This window comes from Vidua chalybeata, chromosome 2, assembly GCF_026979565.1.
Source record: "Vidua chalybeata isolate OUT-0048 chromosome 2, bVidCha1 merged haplotype, whole genome shotgun sequence".
Taxonomy (NCBI): Eukaryota; Metazoa; Chordata; class Aves; order Passeriformes; family Viduidae; genus Vidua; species Vidua chalybeata.
Genome location: NC_071531.1, coordinates 112,406,103 through 112,427,319, shown reverse-complemented (window position 1 = coordinate 112,427,319; position 21,217 = coordinate 112,406,103). Strand labels below are relative to the sequence as shown.

General features: G+C 40.0%; 1 protein-coding gene across 2 annotated transcripts in view; it reads left to right on the top strand.

Annotated features, from left to right (window-relative positions):
• CRYBG3 (crystallin beta-gamma domain containing 3) overlaps window positions 1–21,217 on the top strand; it is a 59,938-nt gene that overhangs the window by 9,545 nt on the left and 29,176 nt on the right. For both annotated transcript variants that reach the window (XM_053934349.1, XM_053934350.1), the window contains exons 3-7: window positions 6,508–10,975; window positions 11,978–12,025; window positions 12,374–12,489; window positions 13,453–13,600; window positions 19,920–20,059. In XM_053934349.1, the coding sequence (XP_053790324.1) occupies window positions 6,508–10,975; window positions 11,978–12,025; window positions 12,374–12,489; window positions 13,453–13,600; window positions 19,920–20,059 (4,920 nt within the window). The remainder of the gene's footprint in view (window positions 1–6,507; window positions 10,976–11,977; window positions 12,026–12,373; window positions 12,490–13,452; window positions 13,601–19,919; window positions 20,060–21,217) is intronic.

Here is a 21,217-nt window from a genome sequence, read left to right as displayed (position 1 = left end):
AGGCAGGTAGCCCTAAGGAGAATGAAATTTTAGTTTGTTTACAGTTCTACTTGTTACACTTTGCTGGGTTCTGTGAGGGATTTTTTAAAATTATTATTTATTTTATTTTTAGTCTAGTAAACCTGTTGCTATACATCTAATTGATGTGTTTTAGTATTAGCAATTAGTATTTCCCACCTTCCTACTGTCAGCAAATCCTGCCCTTTTATTTTGATAGAAATACATCTGATAAAATCCTTCAGGTTTACATAATTCTGGTTAATAGGTTTGTTCCAGAGCTTGTAATTCTCCTTTGTGTTGCTTGTCAGAGGCAGGCTTGTGGTGATAACAAAACACAGCATTAATTTGTCTGATGGATTGTTGTGTATTGTGGTTTTCATTTCACTCAGAAGCAGCAACATTCATCTTTCCCTATAGATGCCTTTGGCAGAAAATCAAGAGTGAATGAACAGAAATTCATATCTTAATTCCAAGCAGTGGTCTCATCAGATAATTCCTGAGGAAAAGTGGGAAAGCTGCTGCTCCTGCATGTGTTGATTTGTTGATCTTTTCATGGCTTTCTGGCCATGGAAGTGCAGTGGTGTTCAGTTGCTGGTGCTCAGGTGGACAGGGAGTCATTGCTGAGAGTGACCTGCTGCCACTTTAGGAGAGGCATAAACTACTGGGCAGCCAAATACCACCCAAAATTAGAAGGCTGTCCCAGGGAAGGAGCAGGATCATCCTGCCCCTGATTTTCTGGGTGAACTGTGGAGAGTGGTCACTCTCAGGGCTGTGCTGTGGGGAGAAATGCAGACCTCAAAGCATTTCTCTACCTGCCAGAGAGGGGTGCCTACCCAGAGATGGGATGTGGTCCAAAGGAAAGGTTCTTGTTGGTGCCAAAGCAAAGATTTTTGTGTTTCTGAAGAATGAAATTTTCTAGTTTAAGAGTAATTCTTAACAGATGTGTGATGCAAAATTGAGCTAAATAAATTAAGTCAAAAACTAATTCACTGGATTGTTTTCTCTGCTGAACTTTTTTTTTTTTTTTGGTAGGGTTGTTCAGCGGTGTGGTATATTCAACTGAGTCAAACCCTTTGCTTTTCTGACCACACCTGAAGCTGCACTCTTGCTTAAAGAGTGTAAAAGAATGTCCTGGCTTTGATTCTTCATTACATCTCAGAAGAGGCCAAGAGCATCTTCAGCCTTAAGACGAGAAACTAGGGGGAGACCTCACTGCTGTCCCCAGCTCTTGCACGCCAGTGAGAAGCAGCTGTGGCTCTGCTTGTCCCTGATCCCTGGGAGGGGCAGGTCCTGGGCACCTGAATCTCTGAGTGGGGGCAGCAGGTGAGGACAGTTCCCACAGGTATGGGGTAGGAAGGCTGGCTGCTGCCAGGTACTGTGGAAATAGGGCAAGGAAGGGCTGGGAGTGATCCCAGGCCCTTTGTGCTGGTCTTGGTCTCGCAGCCTCTGGTGTGTTGGGTCAGCCTTGATGTGTGCTCTCTTCCTTCAGACTCAAAGAATAGGTTTTCCCAGATGTGGGAGATAATCAAGAAGTACTACCCTAAAGGGCAAGGGGAAGGAAAAACATTCCTTCCAAGTTCACAGAGACTGCGTTTGCTTTTATTCAAATTGTTGTTTACCCTTAATTGCCCTTATGGAACATTAGCTTTGAAATTTCCTGCAGAGTCAACTGTGTGTAAATCACTTTGTTCAATCAAACTTTTGACCTTTTCAAACATAAATTGAGGCGTCCCAGGACACTAAGTATTTCAGACTGCAGATTTAAATCATGAAGCTATCCCCTCTGGCTAAAAGATTTTCTTTCATCTAAGTTGTGTATGGCAACTATTCAGTTAGCCCACAGAATCTTTTTTCCAGCAAGTCTTTCATTTTTCCCATTTATTAATACCTTACATGAGCATAGAAACCAGCTGGCTAAGTAAGCTGGATTCCACCAGAAGGTGTTTCAAAGTGACTTTAAGATAGTTGTTTGCAGATGAAGTACCTTAACATAATTTTTTTTAAAAGCTGACAGTTAACTGTACAATGAAATAAAAGCTAAGTGAAAAAAAATTAAAATAAACAACAGTGTAATTTTAAGATGGTCATAGAGGGATAGCCAGGAGTCACAAGTACCAAATCTAGATCAGTGATTTTCAGCCTGTAGCCTACAGATCCCTCTGGTAGCTCCCTCTGTGGGGTCTATGAGAAGAGATTGGAGGAATTATGCATGGATATGCTTGTAAAAGCAGTAGACTGCTGCACTGGGGAGAAAATACCTGGAAGAGTGAGGTAAGAGGGGAAAATTTGCCATGGCATGTTTTGGGAGAAGCAGGCTAAGCAGCAGTGCCCTGCTGTACAGATGAACTGTGCTGCTGGGGGCCTGAGATGCTCTATCAGTCTGTGTGGTCTGCCTCCACCTTTTGGAAAATGTATAGGGCTCTCTGCTTTCTGCATCACTGTGTGGTACAAACAGGGTTGGAGGGATTGCCACCTCGATAGCAAACACATGAAAAAATGCAGACAATGTGTTCTTTACGGGTGCACTGAAATGAGGCATTTAAGGTAGCAGGTTTCCTCCTGCTTCTGGCCTTCCAAATCAACAGAACTGTTTTATAACCACTGCCACTTGGGCAAGTTACACAAGATGTCTGTCACAAAAGATGTCAGAACAGGTTCCCCTCTCCTCCTTGAGTTAGTCTCCCTTTAACTTTTTATATCTTTTTCACAATAGAAGAAATATCTACAAGCACCTACTTTTGACAAATTTAACATAACTCATGTTGACATCCTCTCTTGTTGCTGTCAAAGTCTTTTGTGAAACTGATTTAAGGCTTTATAGGGAATTGAATAACTTCCTGTGAGGACAGGAAAGAAGGAATCTCCTACTATTTGAAATATGTGACAGAATGCACACTGGGTTCTTTGTATAATCAGGCTTTCATCTGCATCCTCACATGAGCTGAAAAAAATTTTTGCGAGGAGTTTTTAAGGTAAATTCTGAACTGACATTCTTTTGGTGATCAGAAATGAAACAAGTCTCCAGTGACACTTTCAGAAGGCTTTTTTTTTTTTTTGTGGCACAGCCTGCTTCTAAATTTGTTTCATAAGACTTACAGCTGAGTTGCTGGTGCTGCACAGGAACATGGGTTTTCATTTTTTTAATGTCTTCTTGTTGCATGGGAGCATTCAGAGTGAATATGCTTCTGTGTGCTCTGAAAGGAAATGCATTAGGACTAAAAGGTCTGCTGATAAATTTTTTTGTAATATGCTGAGGAGCAAATTCTTTATCAAAGGTCAGGCACCCTGAAGTTGCCTTGTCTGTGGAGGGTAGGTTGGTTCTGGTTGAAAATAGAGCTCACTGGCAAAAGTCTTGGTAGAGTGAAGCCTGCAGGAGAGCAGAGCTGCATGTTGGGAGACACTGGCACAGGCTGGGGTTCTGTCGCTGAAGAGGAGCTGGAGCCAGTGCTCCTCAGATTTGGGTTTGTGCACAATTCTCTGAGGGGCAAAAGGCTTGGAGTCTTCTGACTTCAAATTGGTCAATTGGAGCATAAAATTCCTTCAGAAGACAAACAGAGAGCAAAAAGAATTGGGAGAAATTATAAAGGTTGCCACATAGGCAAAAAAAGCTTCGGAGTACTTTTTTTGTCTGACCATTTGTAATAAATATTGGTTTAGGGTGAAAGGTAGCTCCAGTCAGTGTGGATTCAGAACCCAATCATGCTGGCTTCTCATTGGCATCCCTTCTATAAAATTTACCTATTCATCCCATATCTGGATGCTTTGGGTTTTGGAATTTCTGAGTTTACATGAAGAATTCAAAGGCAAAGTTTGACAACTGGAAAGGCATGTTCCAGGCTTCTTCTGGAGTACTGATTCTCCCCACTGCATATCATACAAAAATATCAACCATGAAATAAAAGACACTCAGTAAAAGCTAATTCTTGTCAAGCTAATTATTCATTGTCTTGCCTTGGTTTTGGTGGAAATGAGTATTTGGCATCTTGCAATACCATTTATATGCTGACTTCAAACATGTCATTACAGTTGATCTCTACAAGAATCCATAAAACTTCTTTTTCTTTTTGAGAAATGGTGCCAGTATGTGTTCTGCTTGTTCTCTTAAAAGAAATTTCATCTGGATTCAGGGCACTTGTAGGCCAACTTTTATTTTTGAGGTTGGCCAAAGTATAGAGGAGCTGCTGGAGTTTGTAAAAGCCTAATAGTGTTTATTTAAAGTAGGAAAGGTTACTCAGTGAGGTTAATTCTGAATAAGAGCATGATCAGGTCTTACATTCTTAAGATTTATTTTTAGTATGACTGTGACTGATGCTGAGTAAATATACTGCGCTGCAGAACTCAACAGATCCTTCCACTCACATTTCTAGGATCTCTGGAGTTTTAGAAAATATTAGAATAAAATTTTCTGTGAAAAATAATGATGATGTGGGTTTTTTTACTACTTTTTTTTTCTCCACCATGTTTTGGTTTTTTTCACTCAGAAATGTTTATGTTTCTTTGGAGGGCTGTGAATCCTCAAGGCAGCCATTTTAACAAATGGAGTGTGTGATGTTTAGCAGCTACCACTGCTGGTATCTCTGGAAACCAAACTGGTGCTATAGAAGACCAAATGTAGGCATCTAACTTGGCAAACTGGGAGATGTGCTATTTATACAGGACTTCCCTGTTTCCTCTGTGACTTAATATACCTGGCCAACAAACTCTATATTGAGATTTTGCTCCATCAGAGATGACAGTGAATTTAATCCCAATACAAACTGAATTTTAAGTTCTCACAAAGTCTCCATGCCCATATTAATGTATTTTGGCATTAGCCTAAAGGTACCTGACAATGTAAAACATGCATATAAATGGCTGTTTATATCTCTCTTTTAATGTTTATGGATTTGAATAATTCCACATTTAGTTCACTTGTACTCTGTGTGTATTCTTTCCTTGTGATTTGAAACAGCATTAAGTTCTCTCTTCAAAATAAAATTAATACTGAAGTAAGAATCTTGGCCTCTAAAATCTTGCCAGAAAATAGATTCTATTTTTAGATTGGTGAATCCATTCCATTTTTATATTCTTATATATATTTTGAGAGAATATATACTCAAAATCCATACGGATGAGAATTGAAGTTACAGTTACTCAATGATACTCAGATGTTTCACTTTCCTTAGTAAATTTATTTTTTATTTCTTACTTAAATTATTTCTTCTCAATAAATTCTCAAAGCTGCAACAACTTCTAAACAAATTGAACTAATGAGGGAAGGTGCAAAGAGCTTTTAGAAGCTATTAAGCTATTTTTGTATATTGCAATGCTTTTATATTAGAAATCAAAATCTTAGTCAACACCTTTTTATGTTGTTGTTATTTTTGCCCAAGAGAGTCTCCTGAAATGAGTAGGACAATTTTCCAGACAGCTGAATGGCTGATTCCAGCATTCACTGTGTTGGCAGATATAGGGCAGACTTTGAAAGGGTTTCTTCTTAGTTTAAGTGGAGGCTGAGGCAGAAGGGAGTTCAAGTCTAGTCTGAGCATCTACTTTGTCTTAAAGTGAAGAATGGAAAAGCTGACAGTGACTGATTTTTGCAAGAATTCTTTAACGGGTGGAAAAATGGGGGGAAAAGAGAGAAGTATTTGAAAGAAAGCTGAGTATTTGTGATGTCTCAGTTTTAAGAAAGGAGAAAAACTGCTTGTTCAGAAAATTGAAAGTGACAGGCTCTGAACTTAGTATTATGAGACAGAGCAGTGAAGGAGCAGGATCACAGTTCTTCTGTGGTGACTCTTTAATTTCTTAGTTTTTGCATTCACTGTTTTTTTGCTGCTAAATTTTAGACTGATGAACTGCTAGATCTACCAACTCCTTGTAACATTTTTAATTTTCTTATTTTGGTATTCTCTCCAGCATTCCAAGAGTCTTCTTTCTTATCCGTTCTCCATTCAATCTGTTTCCTTACTCTACCCTGTGGTTCAAAAAAGCATCCTCTGTTATATACTTCCTTTTTTCCCTCACATGTTTTGTTTCTCCTCATCCTGTTTTTTGACAATATGTTGAGAGCTTGGGTAAAAGTTTAAATTACAATTCAATATTTTAATGAACATTAGTACAGTAAATTTTCTTCAGTTTTAATGTGCAGGCCAGCTTTAGAAGGATCAAACATCTTCAAAACAGGATGATTATTTATGTCTCTGCAAATGTTGCCTTGCAGTGACACTTGTCAGTAGGAATTCCCTTGTCTGGTAGAAAATAAATGATAGAAGTTGGTTAAGCCAGCATCTACTTTTTAACTTATAGTTTAAGTTGGCTTTTTTGGTAAAAGGTGGTGTCCATATAATTTGTCACATAAACCTCTATATAGCAGAAGAAGGAGGAAAATAGTGTTGAGTGCAATCTACAGTTTGTGCTAACCTGTGGAGTAAAACAGTATTTTACATCATCTACAGCTAGTGCTAAACTTTATTATTGTGCCAGAAATTTATTGTCTGTCCCTGCTGATATTGATGATCCTTGTTCCAGGCAAACACGACGGAAGCCAGAAGCACCCACAGTCACGTACGCGACGTATCAGGGTTCTGCAAGGATCAGGCAGCTCCTGAGGAACCAATCAGAAACTGGAAAAGGAGAAAAAAGTCCTGAGAACAGAAATGCTTCAACAGTCAAAGAAAATGGAGGAGTCCAGACAACTCTGTCTGTAAAATCAGGATGCCTAATAGAAGAAAATGGAAGAGAGGGGGGTAAAGATCACCAAGATGATGCCATGTTAAATTCTTCTGCAGTTAGAGTGGGAAGCAAACAGTCTGGTAAAGCTCAGCATTGCTTGGGTAGAAGTAAACATGAAAGAACTGCAAAGGCCACCATTTCATCCGCTGATGCATGTCACGAGTTACACTTAAGAACAACGGCTGCTTTAGCTGCAACAAAAGTTAAAAGGACGTGTTCACTAGATTCATTATTGCCATTTAATAGTAGAAACAGTGGGATCCTAACCAATTCCACTTCCCAGAGTACTCATTCCCTTCAAGTCAGTTCTGCAAATGATTTGGTTGGAAAAGATGGACTGCCAGGAGAAGCAGAAACTCTCTTTCAGACAGACAAAAATGCCACTTCTAACTTTGATAAAGAAAAATATTGTAGTAAAGCAGGTAATAAAGAATCCCCAAAAGAAATACAGGATAATTGTTTACATTCACCCAAGTCAAAAAGCAAGACTGTTAATGAAGAACTGCAGGTGGGGAAGGGAGAATTTTGCTGCACTCATCAAGTGAATAATCACTCAGAGCAAACATTGGATGTCCAGAAGCTTCATTTCAGTACCACTACATTTCAGCAGAAAACAGATCAGCACCCCAGGAGTGACAGTAAAGATGGTGATCCAAGAAATGGAGATGCACAGAAAGTTGTGACAGCTGTGGAAAGAGGGCAAAATCCACAGAACTCTGCTGCTACTGTTCTTTTTCCTTTTAATGAACAAATACCTACTTCACTCAGCATGGAATCCAAAGGAGGAAAGTGCTTGGCCACAGGCAATCTAACTGCTTCAGTGCCATTTATTGGACATGATGACGATACAGTCATGGGCAGGGAGACTTGTAATGAAGAACTGAGTGGGTCAGGGAAAGCAGTGCATGTACAAAATGGTCACAGGCTAATAATCCATGTGGAGAATCCTAAGGATACTGCCATGCAGCAGACTGGTTTTCCTTGTCCAGGAATGGAGAGTGAGGAAGCAATGAAGGTTTTGTCTGAGACTGCAGTGGAAAACCTTACCAATGTGTCACCATGTGCCTATGGGTGTCAAAGTGTGAAAACAAATTTTGATGAGCCGGCAGTGCTTCCAACCCACGAGTCTACCTCTGTGATGGTTCCTCATTCTGCCTTGAGATCTGAAGGAAAGCCTTTGACAAACCATTCTGCTTTCACCCATGAAAAAGATGTAGACTTAATTTCTGAATCTCCACCTGTTTCTGAAAGCAGGTGTATTCATTTTTCTTCCAAGAAGGAAAACAGCAATAAACTTAGGCTATCACCCACAGTAATTGAGTCTTCATCTGACAAACAAGGAAAAATGCTGCCTTCTGCCACAAACTCTGAAAATGGCCTGATCGCTGCTTCTGAAAAGGATGGCTTTATTTTTCCAGCTGCAGAGTCTGGGAGAATAATCCCTGTGAACAGGGTGACTGAGGGGCCACCTTGCTCAGGAGACCTGAGAACTTTGTGCCCATTAGATTCTCTGGAACTTGAGATTACTCCTGATAGCTGTGCTGATGAAGTAGATGCAGAGGTTATTAGCATCTCCAGGCCCACTTCTCCTCCTCTGGTATCCAGAGAAGCCTCCAACCTTCCTGTTTCTGCCTTGGAGATGTCCAGCACTGCTGAGGGGAGCAGTAATTCTTCCAGTCACAGAGCTAGTGATGGGGCAGATGAGGCCTTCTCCACACAACAGGCTGACAGCAGTGTCCTGGCAGAGACAGTGCCATCACCCATCTGTCCCTTGATATCTTTGGAAACTGCATCCGAGTCAGCCTCTTCTAAGACCATGTGCAGGGATGCTGTGGGACAGGTGATTCTTGGTGCTTCTGCTCCTTTGGAAGCGCCTTCTGGCCAAAAAGCTGCTGCACTTGCCCAGGCAAATTATCTTTGTTCTGGGAAGGGACCAGAATGTTCTTCTTTCCCAGCTGCTGCTGTTTTGCTGAAGAAAGCTGAAGAAATAGTGGACTTGGTTTTACACTTGGCTACAGAAGAAATAATAGCAAAAGAAGGCTTTGGTGTCTGCCAGCTTTGTGGGAGCAAGGATGGCTTAATAAATATGGATTTTGCAAATTATCAGAAGGCTGGAAGTGTACAGCTGGCAGCAGGAGGAATCCAGTCAGCTGTGCAGTCATTAAAAGCTTTTAATGAGACCAGCGGAGGAGGCTCATCTTCATTTACAGGAAATGAAAGAGTGGATACAAATAATCAACATGAAAAGATACTCTCTTGCCTCCCTGATAAAATTGACCTACATAGGGCACTAGAATTAAAAGCAAAAGAAACAGTTGATGGGGTCATTAACTCAGCCATACAAAAGCTGGCATCCAATCAGCAGCAAGGCACTGAGAGGAAAAGGCTTTCTGGAAATGTTCCGCCTAAACCTGAGGCTGAAATGCCAAAGGCTTTAAGTTCGGATATGAGGTGTCCTGCCAACACTCAGGAACCAACAGAGATGGTTGAAACTCAGACTGTAGGTGTGAAGTGTGAAAAGGCAGATTGCTCAGGTCCTCCTTTGCTTCCAAATTGTATGGAAAATGGCATAGGTTGGCTCCAAAGAGATGAAAAGGTAGCAAATAATGCAATTACTTGTCAAACAAATGGATTTCTTTCCTCTGGCAGTTTAGCAAGGCCAGACTCAGATCTTCTGACACTAGCAGAAGAGAGGCACAATAGAAAGGTGTGTGACCATCTGGCTGCAGCAGAAATGCTTGGCAAAGTATCAGCAATAAGTAGAAAATCTGATGGAACTTTACATTTTATAGATAGAGATGCTGCTGTGGCTGAAGAAACGCTTTTGCCATTGCAGTTAAAAGGTTCGTGCAATAATACAAATATGCCAGAGTGCACACTGCTGCCAGCTGTAAATGTTAATTTGTTATCTTTTATGTGTGGTGAAGAATGTATTGGCCTGCAGAGTGACTGCAAAGATAAAAGCAGCCCTCAGATGTCTCTGGAAAGCAATGCAGAGGACAGTATGTACGAACACTGTGGGAAAGAGGCTGCAGAGGAAGTACCTGTACAAGTAAAAGCAAACTTACAAAATTCAAAGGCAGTGGAGAGCAAAGAGGAACGAGCAGAAGGGGCAAATGAGGGAGCAGAGATTAATACTGGATTAGATACACAGTCCATGGTACCTGAACTGTCTGTTCCTGGAGAGGGCAGTGAAGGGAAACACAGCTTTGAGACGGTCTTTGCCCAAAATAATGAGAATCTAAAGCTGGCACAGATCAAGGGTCAAGACATGGAGAGAAATTATCAGCTTGAAGAAAATGGCCTGGACTGCAGCAATAACATGAAGGAACCAACAGAACTTTTGGCCTCTTCTCCACTAATTGAACAGTGGGAAAACAGCTCTTTTACCATCATTTACGAAGGTGCTCTTCAAACTGAGAACAAATCTGTTTCAACTGATGAGATGCAAACTGGTTCTCTTTCTCCTTCTGATATGCCTTCAGATAATACAGATCATCTAAGGCATGCTAGAGCAAGGAATAAGCAGGAGTCAGTCTGTCTTTATGGGCAGGACAGCAAGGTGAGCGAAGCAGCAGAGAGCCGAGGCTCAGAGTCCTTCCTGAGTGTGGAGGCCAAGCGCTACAGAGTTTATCCTTTCTCTCTGTCTCCCATCTACGAGGACGACAGCTCCCAGGAAGATCTGCTGTCCACGGATGTGTCTCCAGAAAGCCGTCCTGGGGGAGTCTCCAAAGACAGCTCTGACCACACTTCTGTGCTTTCCCTCCTCCAGTCGGTGTCCGAGCGCTTGCAGTTCACTGCTCGCTTCAGCAAAGAGGAGGAGGACGAGGAGGACGTGGTGGAGGAAGAGGAGGAAGAACCTTCATATGAGGAAAACATTCTTGATGTTGAGAGAGAAGACAACTGCCTTTCCAGTCAGTGCAGAGGGAATTTTAAGGGAACCCCTCCATCAAATGACCAAAGTAGATCATTTCTTGAACAATCATTTGTTCTTTCAAAAGAGCAGCTTGATGCACAGGAGCAACCAGAGCAGTTTCCAGGTGTGTCTTCTCCCAGTCAGACACCTTGTAAACCAGTTCCAGAGAAAGCTGATGCTGCTGTAACACAGCCTCCTACAAGTGTGTACTACCAGTACTTGAAATCTGCCAGAAAAGGCTCTTCTGAAAAGGGGACCAGGTCTGGAAGCATTCTCCAGGGTATGCTGCAGCCAAAGATTCATTGGTTTCAAGACAACGCCGTGCCAAAACTGGGAGAACTGTCAGCGGTAAGATGTCATGTCACATGATATTTATAATCAAAGTGATTAGCCCAAATTCAAAGTTGCCTCTTCCCTATCCTCCTTGCTTCCTTTTAATTAAGTTTTTATCATAAAAGTACTCAGAAGTTTGTATCAGAAGTTATTAGGATTTTTTATTTCTTAGTTTTAAAAAGAGTCTTCTGATAAAATAAATTTTAAAAGATAAAAGTGTTCCTCAATTCAAGTCTTGGTTCAGCACACAGGTGAAAGTAATTTAACTGTAAAACAGGATATGTGAACAGAAGGTAAAATAGGGAAATATGCATAATAAAAAGTCTCTAATAGCACAAGACAGACTTCTCCATGGTAAGGACATTTCAGCCTGAAGATGATGGAATTGCCTTTTATATGAAAATTATTCTTTTATTTCTTTCACTTCTGAGATTAACAGAGTTGTCTTGTCCAAAAAATATATAAATACCAGCTTACTGGGCTCTTTGATTGTTTCATCACAGTCTTTTGCAAACTATAGCTCAGTCAGCAAATAGAAAACATAGCTGCTTCCATAGATTAGGATTTCTTTTTTTAGTTTGCTTAAAGCAATGGCACATGAGGGTATGGAAAGAGTTCTTCCCATGTTTAGAATCTGAAAGTGCCACATAGACCAAGTGTGTAATTGAAGAAGTCTTTCCGCAATGTTTGGAATACTCCAGTCTGTGTTAGATGTATCTTTTGTTCTTTCTTTTGTTAAGAAATGCAGTTTATTGTTTGCTGGGAAGGGGTAATACACATTTGTAAAGGTTATAACTTCCATAACAGTTCTTCCTTTCTAGCACATGCTGCTTTCTCCTGATTTACCCTGTTAAATGATTTACACCAGCTCTGAATGGCAGTGAAACAAATACTGGTTTTATCTACTAAAGACTGTTGTGTACATGTACAGGAATAGTGCACCCGGAATAATCTTGCTGTGCTTTGTGCCACTGTTGTAGTTCTTAATAGTTGTTTGCCATGTCCTTTTATTTTCAGAACCTCATTGATAGGGCAAGTCTCAAATACAACCCAAGACCAGGGAAGGTAAGCAGAGTTTGTGTCACATAAATCAATATGATACATGGAATAATTTGTCATACTGTAATTTTTGAATGGAAAGCATCTGAAGATGTTAGTCTAATTTTCTCTATTTTTATGTAATAATAGCATGTGCTTCCCCATGCTAATAGTGAGAATATGTTATTTAAAATCCTGCCACTAGTAATTTTGCTGTCTTTCTCAGCAGTTGTTTTCATTAAGTAGAGTGTTTCATAAAGGAAGAAACTGTGTAGCCTCTCAGTTGAGTGGGCACAAATTGCAAGCAAAAAAAATAACTGTCTGTGCTCTGTGTTGAAAGGGGCCCTCATTTGCATGCATTGTGTATTGTTTCAGATTATTATTTATGATACTTGTGGCAACAAAAGTAAACAAGAAGTTCATTCTGATGTGCTAGATGCCTCATCGTGGATCTTTCCCATTGGAACAGTACTTAGGATAATTAGAGGATGGTAAGAAAGCCAGGTCATATTTAAACAGAGTCTTTCCAAAAGACTGCCTGTGTGTTCCTCTTGTGTTTTTATTTCTTTTATTTATGACACATGTCCCATCTGCAGTAGTGTCTTTTTCTTGCTTCATAATTAGACTGATACCAGTGAAAAAACATAAAACAAGGCTTTAAATACTGCACTAAAAAAATATATTGTTTCTCCTGGGAGCTAGCTTCAAACAGAAAGTTTCTAATAGAGCCACAAGTGAGTTTAGAGCTCTTGCCTGAAGTACTGAGCCAGTGTAGCCATAATCATGACTAGAAATATGTGTATTAAAAAATAAAAAGGTGGATTTTTACAGTTCAGTTTCATTATACAGTAGCTGTTGCAAAAGGACCATCAAATGAACATTCTCAGCTGCTGGTTTTCATGTGGCATTGAAAGGAATGTGGATACAGAAGGATATCTACAAGGACCTTTAAGTTTGCAAGTGTTCCTCAATTTGCTTTGGGAAGCTGGGGCCAGGTCTGTGGCAGTTGTTGCATTGGAATTTAATTGGTGAGGCTTACAGGGAGTGTTTCTGACTCTCAGCCATGCATGTCACATTTATGCAGTTTTGAGGCAGCCTTGTATGGTTTTGCATACATTTCTTTCACATCCTAAGAAATGCTGAATGCCATTATTAGTATGTTTTGTGCCTTTTATAGTGTCTGCCTGAACAGGACACATTTTGATGTGGCAGTTAATATATTTGTCCTGGTAAAATAAGGCTGTTCATTCACATTGTAGTTTAGCTGCATTTTTATTTTATATTTTGTCCTGGAGAAGAACTGTGTATTTTACTTTTTAATACCAAAGTGAATGTGACTACTGAGAGAGAGCATAAGAAAGATGTGATATTTGTATTGGTAAGAACTTTTTCCTGGGCTTTCCATCAGATGTGCTCTACCAGCAACGACTCAGTTCATTTTATCATTATTGCAGTTGGATTTTTTATGAGAAACCAAAGTTCCAGGGTCAAAAACATGTACTAGAAGAAGGAGAAACTGTGCTGGATCACCTTTGGGATCTCCCAGGCATAAAACATCATCGAAGAAACCTCACAGTTGGTTCCATCAGACACGTAACAAAGGTACAGACTTTCTCCACAATATTCTCAGATGCATAATTGATTTCTTGGTCACAGTGGTGTATTACCAGCAATGGACAATGTGTGTGTAGTGTTCCTAACTTTATTCAAATTTGCTGTGACTCAGTTTTTTCACTTTCTGGGTGATAAACTCCAGGACTTTCACTGTGCTAAATTTCCTTCTCTTCCTGAGTTATTGAGCAGGTGGATTATCTTTCTTTGTCACCACCCTCACATGACACAGGCTCTCCTGCTTTTAGATGTTTACCTGTCCAGTTATTTGAAATTAAATGGAATCAATTCATATTTTTGAAGCAGTTTTTATCTTAAGCTGTCTGCTGTGTCTGTATGGCTTCTGCTTCAGTAGTGGCTGGGTTTCCAATCCTGTTTGTACAGTGTAGCCTCCAAAAACTGCTGCCATTTCCTCTACAGCTTTTGTGCCATCTGTAGGATCTCCACTTGGACCAGTGGTACACCTACAGCACATATCTCTGCCTATAGCTATCAGTTTAGAAGGCTTTTTGTTGAAAAGATAAGAATCAAATGCCTAAAAGGAAATATAATGCATCCATTGTTATTCAGTGAATGAGGAATATATTTTCCAGATCTTGTGATTTAAGAAGACTTAGTGGTCTCATTGTTCAGTGTAACATTCCAGTTACTCACAGGGCAGTGGCCCTTGCTGTGAGTGAATTATCATTTGTATCACAGCGTGAAAGATTTTCAGTAAAATGTTTTTTCTGTTTTCTGCTGGTATAGAGGTCATTTTAGAATTGATAACCTTTTTGTCATCAGTACAGAGGCATAATGTCATAACAATTAGAAATACTTCTTCATTCTCTTAAAAAACTTAGAAATTCATTAATTCAAAAGAGGCTGACTGAAGGCAAGAATAATGAAGTTAACATTTATTTGAGCTAAACATATTAAAAGCCTTTGACCAATATGCAGTATGAATGTTGATCAGTAATGTGGAAGACAACTAAATAAATGAAGGTATTCCACAATAACAGCCAGGGGAAGCTGGATGTGTCTTGGCTATGAAAGAAGACTCTTGGACAGGAAAGATACTTGTTTAACTTCATCATGCTTGATAAAAACCTTTGCAGTACAGCTAAATAGGTTTGACTTTTGTTCTTCTTCCAGTCTGTGGTTCATTTATATAGAACACAGATGGAAAGCTTTGTTACTGTACACTAGTTCAGTAATCAACACTTTCCTCTTGTAAATTAAACCTCTAGCAGGTGTGGTTGGTGAGTTTAGTGCCCTCACCAGCCCAGGTTTTGTCCTCTACACCTTGATTCATGAAGGCATCCCTACTTTTTTTGGTTGTTTTTTAGCTGTGCAGGACCTGCTTTTGGAAGGTAGTTTCCTAAAGTGCTGTTTTATTTATTTATTTTTGTGAAAAATATAGGCTTCGTTTTTATTTGACAAATAGTGGATTCTTTTTCAGGCAGCTTGTGTGTGTGTGTTTTACTGCCATTTTCTTTTTCACAGGCTGTCAGTGTCTTTTCTCCAGGGTAGTTTGTTCATACAGGCTCTGTGTCCAGGTTGTCTGGCTTGTCTTCCAGTTTTTCAAGTAGTTTTTTTAATGGTCTTTGTTTAATGGCTGCTTGAGTTAGCAGATTTGAACATTGGCTAAATATTTGAGAAGAAAACAGTTTGCCAAGAAGAGGAGAAACATTTTTTTACTAAGGAAACTGTAGGAGGTACATTTAATATTATTTTTTTTACTAGCATATTGACTGAAGAACAGTCTGCCAGTAGCTTTGTGTTCTTGATTTGGCTTCCAGCTTCCCCAAAAAGCAGAGATTTTGTTAACTTTTTGGTTAGCTTGTGGCCTGGCTAATCATGGATATGTATTAGGTGTCTCCAAGTGTATTTAATTTCAAGAAAACTGTGGGGAGGAGATTCCAAAGAAACAGATTGTGTAATCAGTAAAATGAAGACCTGTCTGAAATGATGTGGAGACTGATTTCCTCTAAGACACAAGCCAAGGCTTGCAAGGTCTGCCTGCACACCCAAGTTCAGTGCAGCTCAGTCTGTTTAGCCAGGTCATTTCTCTGGCCTACTGTAAATACATATTTTGACCCACACATTGGGCTTTTTTCTACCTGTTTCTGGAAGCCCAAAGAGAGTGCTAAATGTTATGTTCCCAAAAATAAGAGCCAAGAAGAGTTCCTGATGCATCCATTTTGGAATAACCTTATGAACCACTGTTTTGCAAGGTGACAAGGGATCTGAAACAGCAGTTTATAATCTCTGTCTGCAAGATGGTTAGGCAGGGAATACCTGGACTCTTTGTGGAGTCTTCTTAAGCAAAGCTCTTTGTAATGGGATCGTTCAAAGCATTACATGAAGGGTGTATTTCTTTTGTTTGTGTGGTTTGCCAGGTGAAAAGAAGCTAAATAATTTAAGCATGGACTACTTTGTCAGATGCCATAGGAAGACACCCAGCAGCTTCAGATGGTCTCATTTGCTGGCTGGTTTTTACAGGACAGTAATCATTTATTTCTTTTATATTATTTTATTTACCAGCCCTGTTGAGTTCTGTAGCTGGGTTTGGTGGTGGTGGGTGGTAGCAAGAGTAGTACAGTGCTGGAGCACTGGGAGCAAGAATTATGAATGGGTAAAAAAGCCTGGAGGACCAACAGGTCCAATTAAAAAAAAAGCTCCAGAAGCAGATAGCATCCTAAAGACAAAATGTGTATCTAAAGTAAAATGGTGTCTAGACTGTATTACAAAGCAATCATGTTAATACCAGAACTAATTAGGCCTGGTTTTCAACAGACTCTTCTCTCATCCTTGTTTTGGCATTTCCCTTAAGAAGCCAGACTTTAGTCATTCTTTGTCCTGTTGTTGACACTAAACTACCCCAGTTAAACAAGCTAATTTGATCACTTCAGTCACCACAGCGGACAGGTCCAAGGAGAAGACCTAACAGTGCTGAGTTTATTTAGCCCTGCTGGAGCTGTTAGGGCTGTGATCCTAGATCCAGAAGAAGGATAAACAACAAAGATCATCTTGAGGGGGTCGAAAGCTTTAGGTCTGTCACTTCTGCTGGACCTCTTGGTCAGGCTAGAAAAATGTCAGAGATGCCACTAAAGAGGAATATCTAGTGCTAAAGGCTTAAGGGTTGTGTAAATCCTCTTCAGAAGGAGCTTTCAGCTTTCTGCTGAGGGCCATGTCACTCTTTTGGAGGTGTCTGTAAGTGTTCCATGTGCTTTGTAAACATCCCAGCTCCCTAAAGACCATGAGGGAAGCACAGGCATTCCAGGATGACTGCGTGGATGTGGGAGGAGAATACCACAGAGTAAGGGAGGCAGAGAGGGATGCCTGGAGGCTGTGATCTACCTAAGCATTTGGTGGCTGTGTATTATCACTGGAAATGAGCACAGCTGCCTAATCTGTTTGCCCTGCTTTTTATTTTGTTTTTGCCTGATGGGTCTGTAGGACAATGAATGCCATGAGTTTGGACTGCTTGTGATGGGAGGTGGCACAGTTTGAGGGTGGGTTTAGGGAGGAAACCTTCCCATTTGGGATCTGGGCTGAAACACTGTGCTAGCAGTTTTGCATGATAAGAGTTGTGCATGTGTGTATCTTATTTCCAAATCTTGATGCCTTGCAGTTGGCAGGGCTTTGGACTGAAGGATCTCCACCTGACTGCTGTCATATTTGTGTGGTTTTCATTTTGTTTCTAAAGATGGTGGCTTCATTGGGAATATTAAAGGACCCTCTGAAAGTAATGGGGGCTGCTAAATATGCTCAGGCAAATATGAACATGCTGGGGCCAATATTTACCAGGCTATGTTTCCATGCTTGAATTGTATAAATTAATGGCATGGCACAGAGTGTACATCTGCAAATATATATATATATTATATATATATATATATATATATTCATCTCATACAGTAATAATAAACGTTACCATTTTCTGCAGTCTGTGCATCAGTAGAGGTAAATTGAACTCCATATTTAAGTCAAAATGTGTATTTGTGACTTTAATGTGCTTAGAAAATATTATGTACTTGTTGCTCGACCATGGTACCACCTTTAAAAATAAATATTTGAATTGGTTTTGATGAAAATCTCAGTTTATTGTGTGGCACTTTATGAAAGAAATTTGTGGACTTAATCTAGAACACACACAAAAATACAATCACTAGGAGTAGAGGCTTTTTATTGCTTTCAAAATCTGGCTGGAGAGAGACAGTGATAAATAGGAGAGGCTTTATTATGAGTGTTTGTGCTTTACCTACCCTGGTACATTTGTCATCTCTTGAGCTGGTGACTGCCTCATGAGCTTCAGAGGCAGGAGAGCAGACTTGAAAATAGCTTACAGACTGGTTTTTTTTCCAATCTAAAATGAAAAACAAAAGCAAAAGCCTTGTACTGAATTAAAATTAAGCATACTCCATCTCATATTCTGTCTGAGCCCTCAGGCAGATACTTTTATTTTGTACTTGTCTAGTCTTGTAGATACTTAGTTTCAGAATTTATCTGAAGCCATTAAGAGTCTGGCATCATTGTTTGTGGAATTCCTCTAGGTGCAACTTCCAATTTTCTGGATCAAGTTTTATTGTTGTATTTATGAATTTCAGCCTTCTTACATATCAGATATGTTTAGGGAAAAAAAACACAGACTTCAAATATTTCTCAGCTTTGATTTAATAAGATACATATACATGTAAAAACTATGGGGAGATTTTATTTTTTTTTTAAATCTTGACTAGCAATATGCTTAGAATTGAGAAATGGAGTTCCTTAGCATTTTCCCATAAAGCAACATTGTACTAGAAAGTCTTTTTTCCTGGTTTTTCTGGGTTTGTTAATCTGAAAATAAAAACTCTGGTATTGCAGTTTCTGTTCTAAAAACTAAGAGTGAGCATTGTTTGCAAGGTACAATACAGAGGAAATGTGATTGTGCAGGAGGGAGAGTTGCCAAAGCAGTATTGCTGTGTTACCTCAGGTCTCAGGAGGAAAGTGAAACAATATCCTGAAGTGCATCCATTCTAATTGCCACACTTAGTGCTGACAGTTCAGTAGCTAAAGAAAAAGTTGTGCTAACCTAGAAGTGAGATGTTACCCCATGAAAGCCCCACTAAAAACCCACGTGCAAAACAAGAGCACTGCAGGTGCTGTCACGAGATGAGGTGCTGTAGCTTCCAGGGCTTTTGTGCCCTGTTGCTGGGCTTCTCTGCAAGCTCTTGTGTTCTTCCTTTCAGAAGCCACGGTCCATGCAGGATCTCTGTCATGGTGTGCCCCTCCTGGGTCCTCCCCAAATCCAGAAATCAGGTGCTTCCCTGGGGGCACCCTCAGAGACCGCTCCTCATCCCTCTTCTCTAGCACATATGCAGGGGGCACCTTGCTCCAGCCACCTTTAGGATTTTGGGAATCTCTGTATGCTGTCCAAGCCCTCTGTCCTAAAGCAAATGGGCCTGTGGGTCAGGAGGAGAAGGGGAAGTGTTCTGGGAGGTCATGGCTGAGAAGTGAAGTTTTCCAGCTGCACGCGTGAGCTGCTTTCCGCTGGTCCGGAACACCCTGCTGAAGCAGGGACTTGCAGAAGATCCTCGTTGGTTCACGATGTGTTTGAGTGCTGGGGAAGAAAGTGTTGGCAATGCATGTTATATAAATACTGCAAAATGAGGGTGGCTCAATAAAATCCCTGCAAATGCCAGAGAGGAGCGTGTGGTCAACAAGTTTGTTCTCCAGCGTGGTATCTCTCACTAGTAAACCTCCAGTAAAGAAACAGAGGTTGTTGCTTTTTGGTAACAGGAAAATTGCTAAAGTGTCTACTTAACAGAGTAAATGTTTTCTAATACTGATCTTTTTTCCTTTCTTCATCTAAAATGCTGTAAATTTATTTAGCACAACAAAAATATTGAACTCATATGGCTCGTATGGATATTGTGATTGGATTCTGCATTACAGAACTTAATTGTCATGGAGGGGTGGAGGTGTGAATGTAATAGATATTTCTGGAAAGTTTTAGTTAATGGATGCATCATGTGTGTGATGGAAGCATTGCCTTTTAAAAAAGAAGAAGTCAGTCTTATAAATGCTGTTCAGTCCTTTGGTTGGACAATATTTAAACTGGCCTTTTTGCAAGTAGCCTTACAGCTGTAAATTTCTTCTTTGAAAATTGGTGGGAGCTGGAAATTTACCTCCCTTAGCTTTTCTAAAAATTCTTTTAAAAAGAATAAAACCCTTCCATCATATGAAGGCCAGAGAGGGGTAAGAAGATGGGGCAAAAAAGGAAATGTTTAGGGGCAGAGTCTGCAAGTGTGGATAAGCATTACCCATTGATTTGTTTCCACAGTTCTGTGGCATTCCAGAGGTGGAGTTCTGCCTGGCAGCTGGTAATACAGAGGGACTTCCCATCTGCATACAAGGTGCAGTTGCCAATTTAGAAGAGCTGGATGTTGAGGAAAACCCTTATATAAGAGTCAGATCAGGAGTGTAAGTACTGAACCTTTTTAACAGCATTTTGCCAGCAAGTAGAAGAGTAATATCAGGTGATGAAATCCACTAAGCAACATGAACAATATTTGAGGGATTTTGCCAGCAATCAGTAAACATACATTTAATATGTCAGCATTGTGCTCTGTAAGCTCCTAGTGTGAAGGCATTTTTTCCTAGTTGCTGGCAGAAGTCTTCAGTAATTCCATATTTGAGTAGCTTTATAAATAGAGGAAGCAACTCAGCTATAATTAGCTTTTATTACATCGGAGAATAGATACTGTCTCCCAAGTCACCCACCCTGTTATAACCATAATGCTGTGGCTGAACACCAGAAAATGAGTGTTGCATCACCCAAGCATTTCTCAAGCTACAGCCAGGTCCTGACATTCTAGAGGGAGGTGATGCTGTGTGACACAGGTCCCTGGCTAACCCAGAACTTCCTGTATCGAGCAGAAAGGGCTGTTGTTCCCTGGGCCAAAGCCTCACGTTTCCTGAAGTTTAGGAGTTGTGTGGCTCTTCCCATAGATAATTGCAGAATGACAGTAGCTCTGCTATTACAAGAGTCTTGCCTTTCCATGTGAACCAAGTCTTCCTTCCCACTATCTCACTATATGTGAGAGGGAGTTAAAAATCATTTTCCATATGACTCCATGCCTCTTCCTTCATTCCTTTTGTGGTCTCCTAAACCTGTGTTCAGCTTCTACAATTCAGCTCTTTTTTTTTTTTTTTATTTAGAACAGTCTCCCAGCATTTTTAATCCTCATGTCAGAACTACGATAGCTTTCCAAAGGATTGTTGTAAATAATCATACTTTAATAACTTCCACTGAAAAAAAAAATATATGGGACTGATGTAAGAAACCTTTTAATTCAAAGGTGATAATCTTAGATAAAATTCAATGCAAATGTCTCATCCTCAGTACTGGATTTTTTTTGTGTACTCGTAAAGTAGCAAGCTGGCTTTTTAAAGTGAGTGAACAAATTGGTAATTTTCTTCTCTTTCATTTATATTTAGCTTGGACTAAGAAGAAGTGTCTGAGATCTTCCTAGCAGTGATGTTGCCAGCATATTTAAATACAGCTTTGTTTTGATGTGCTGTCTCAAACATTATCTAGCTCTTATGAGTACAAAAAGGAAAATAATTTTAATAAGATCT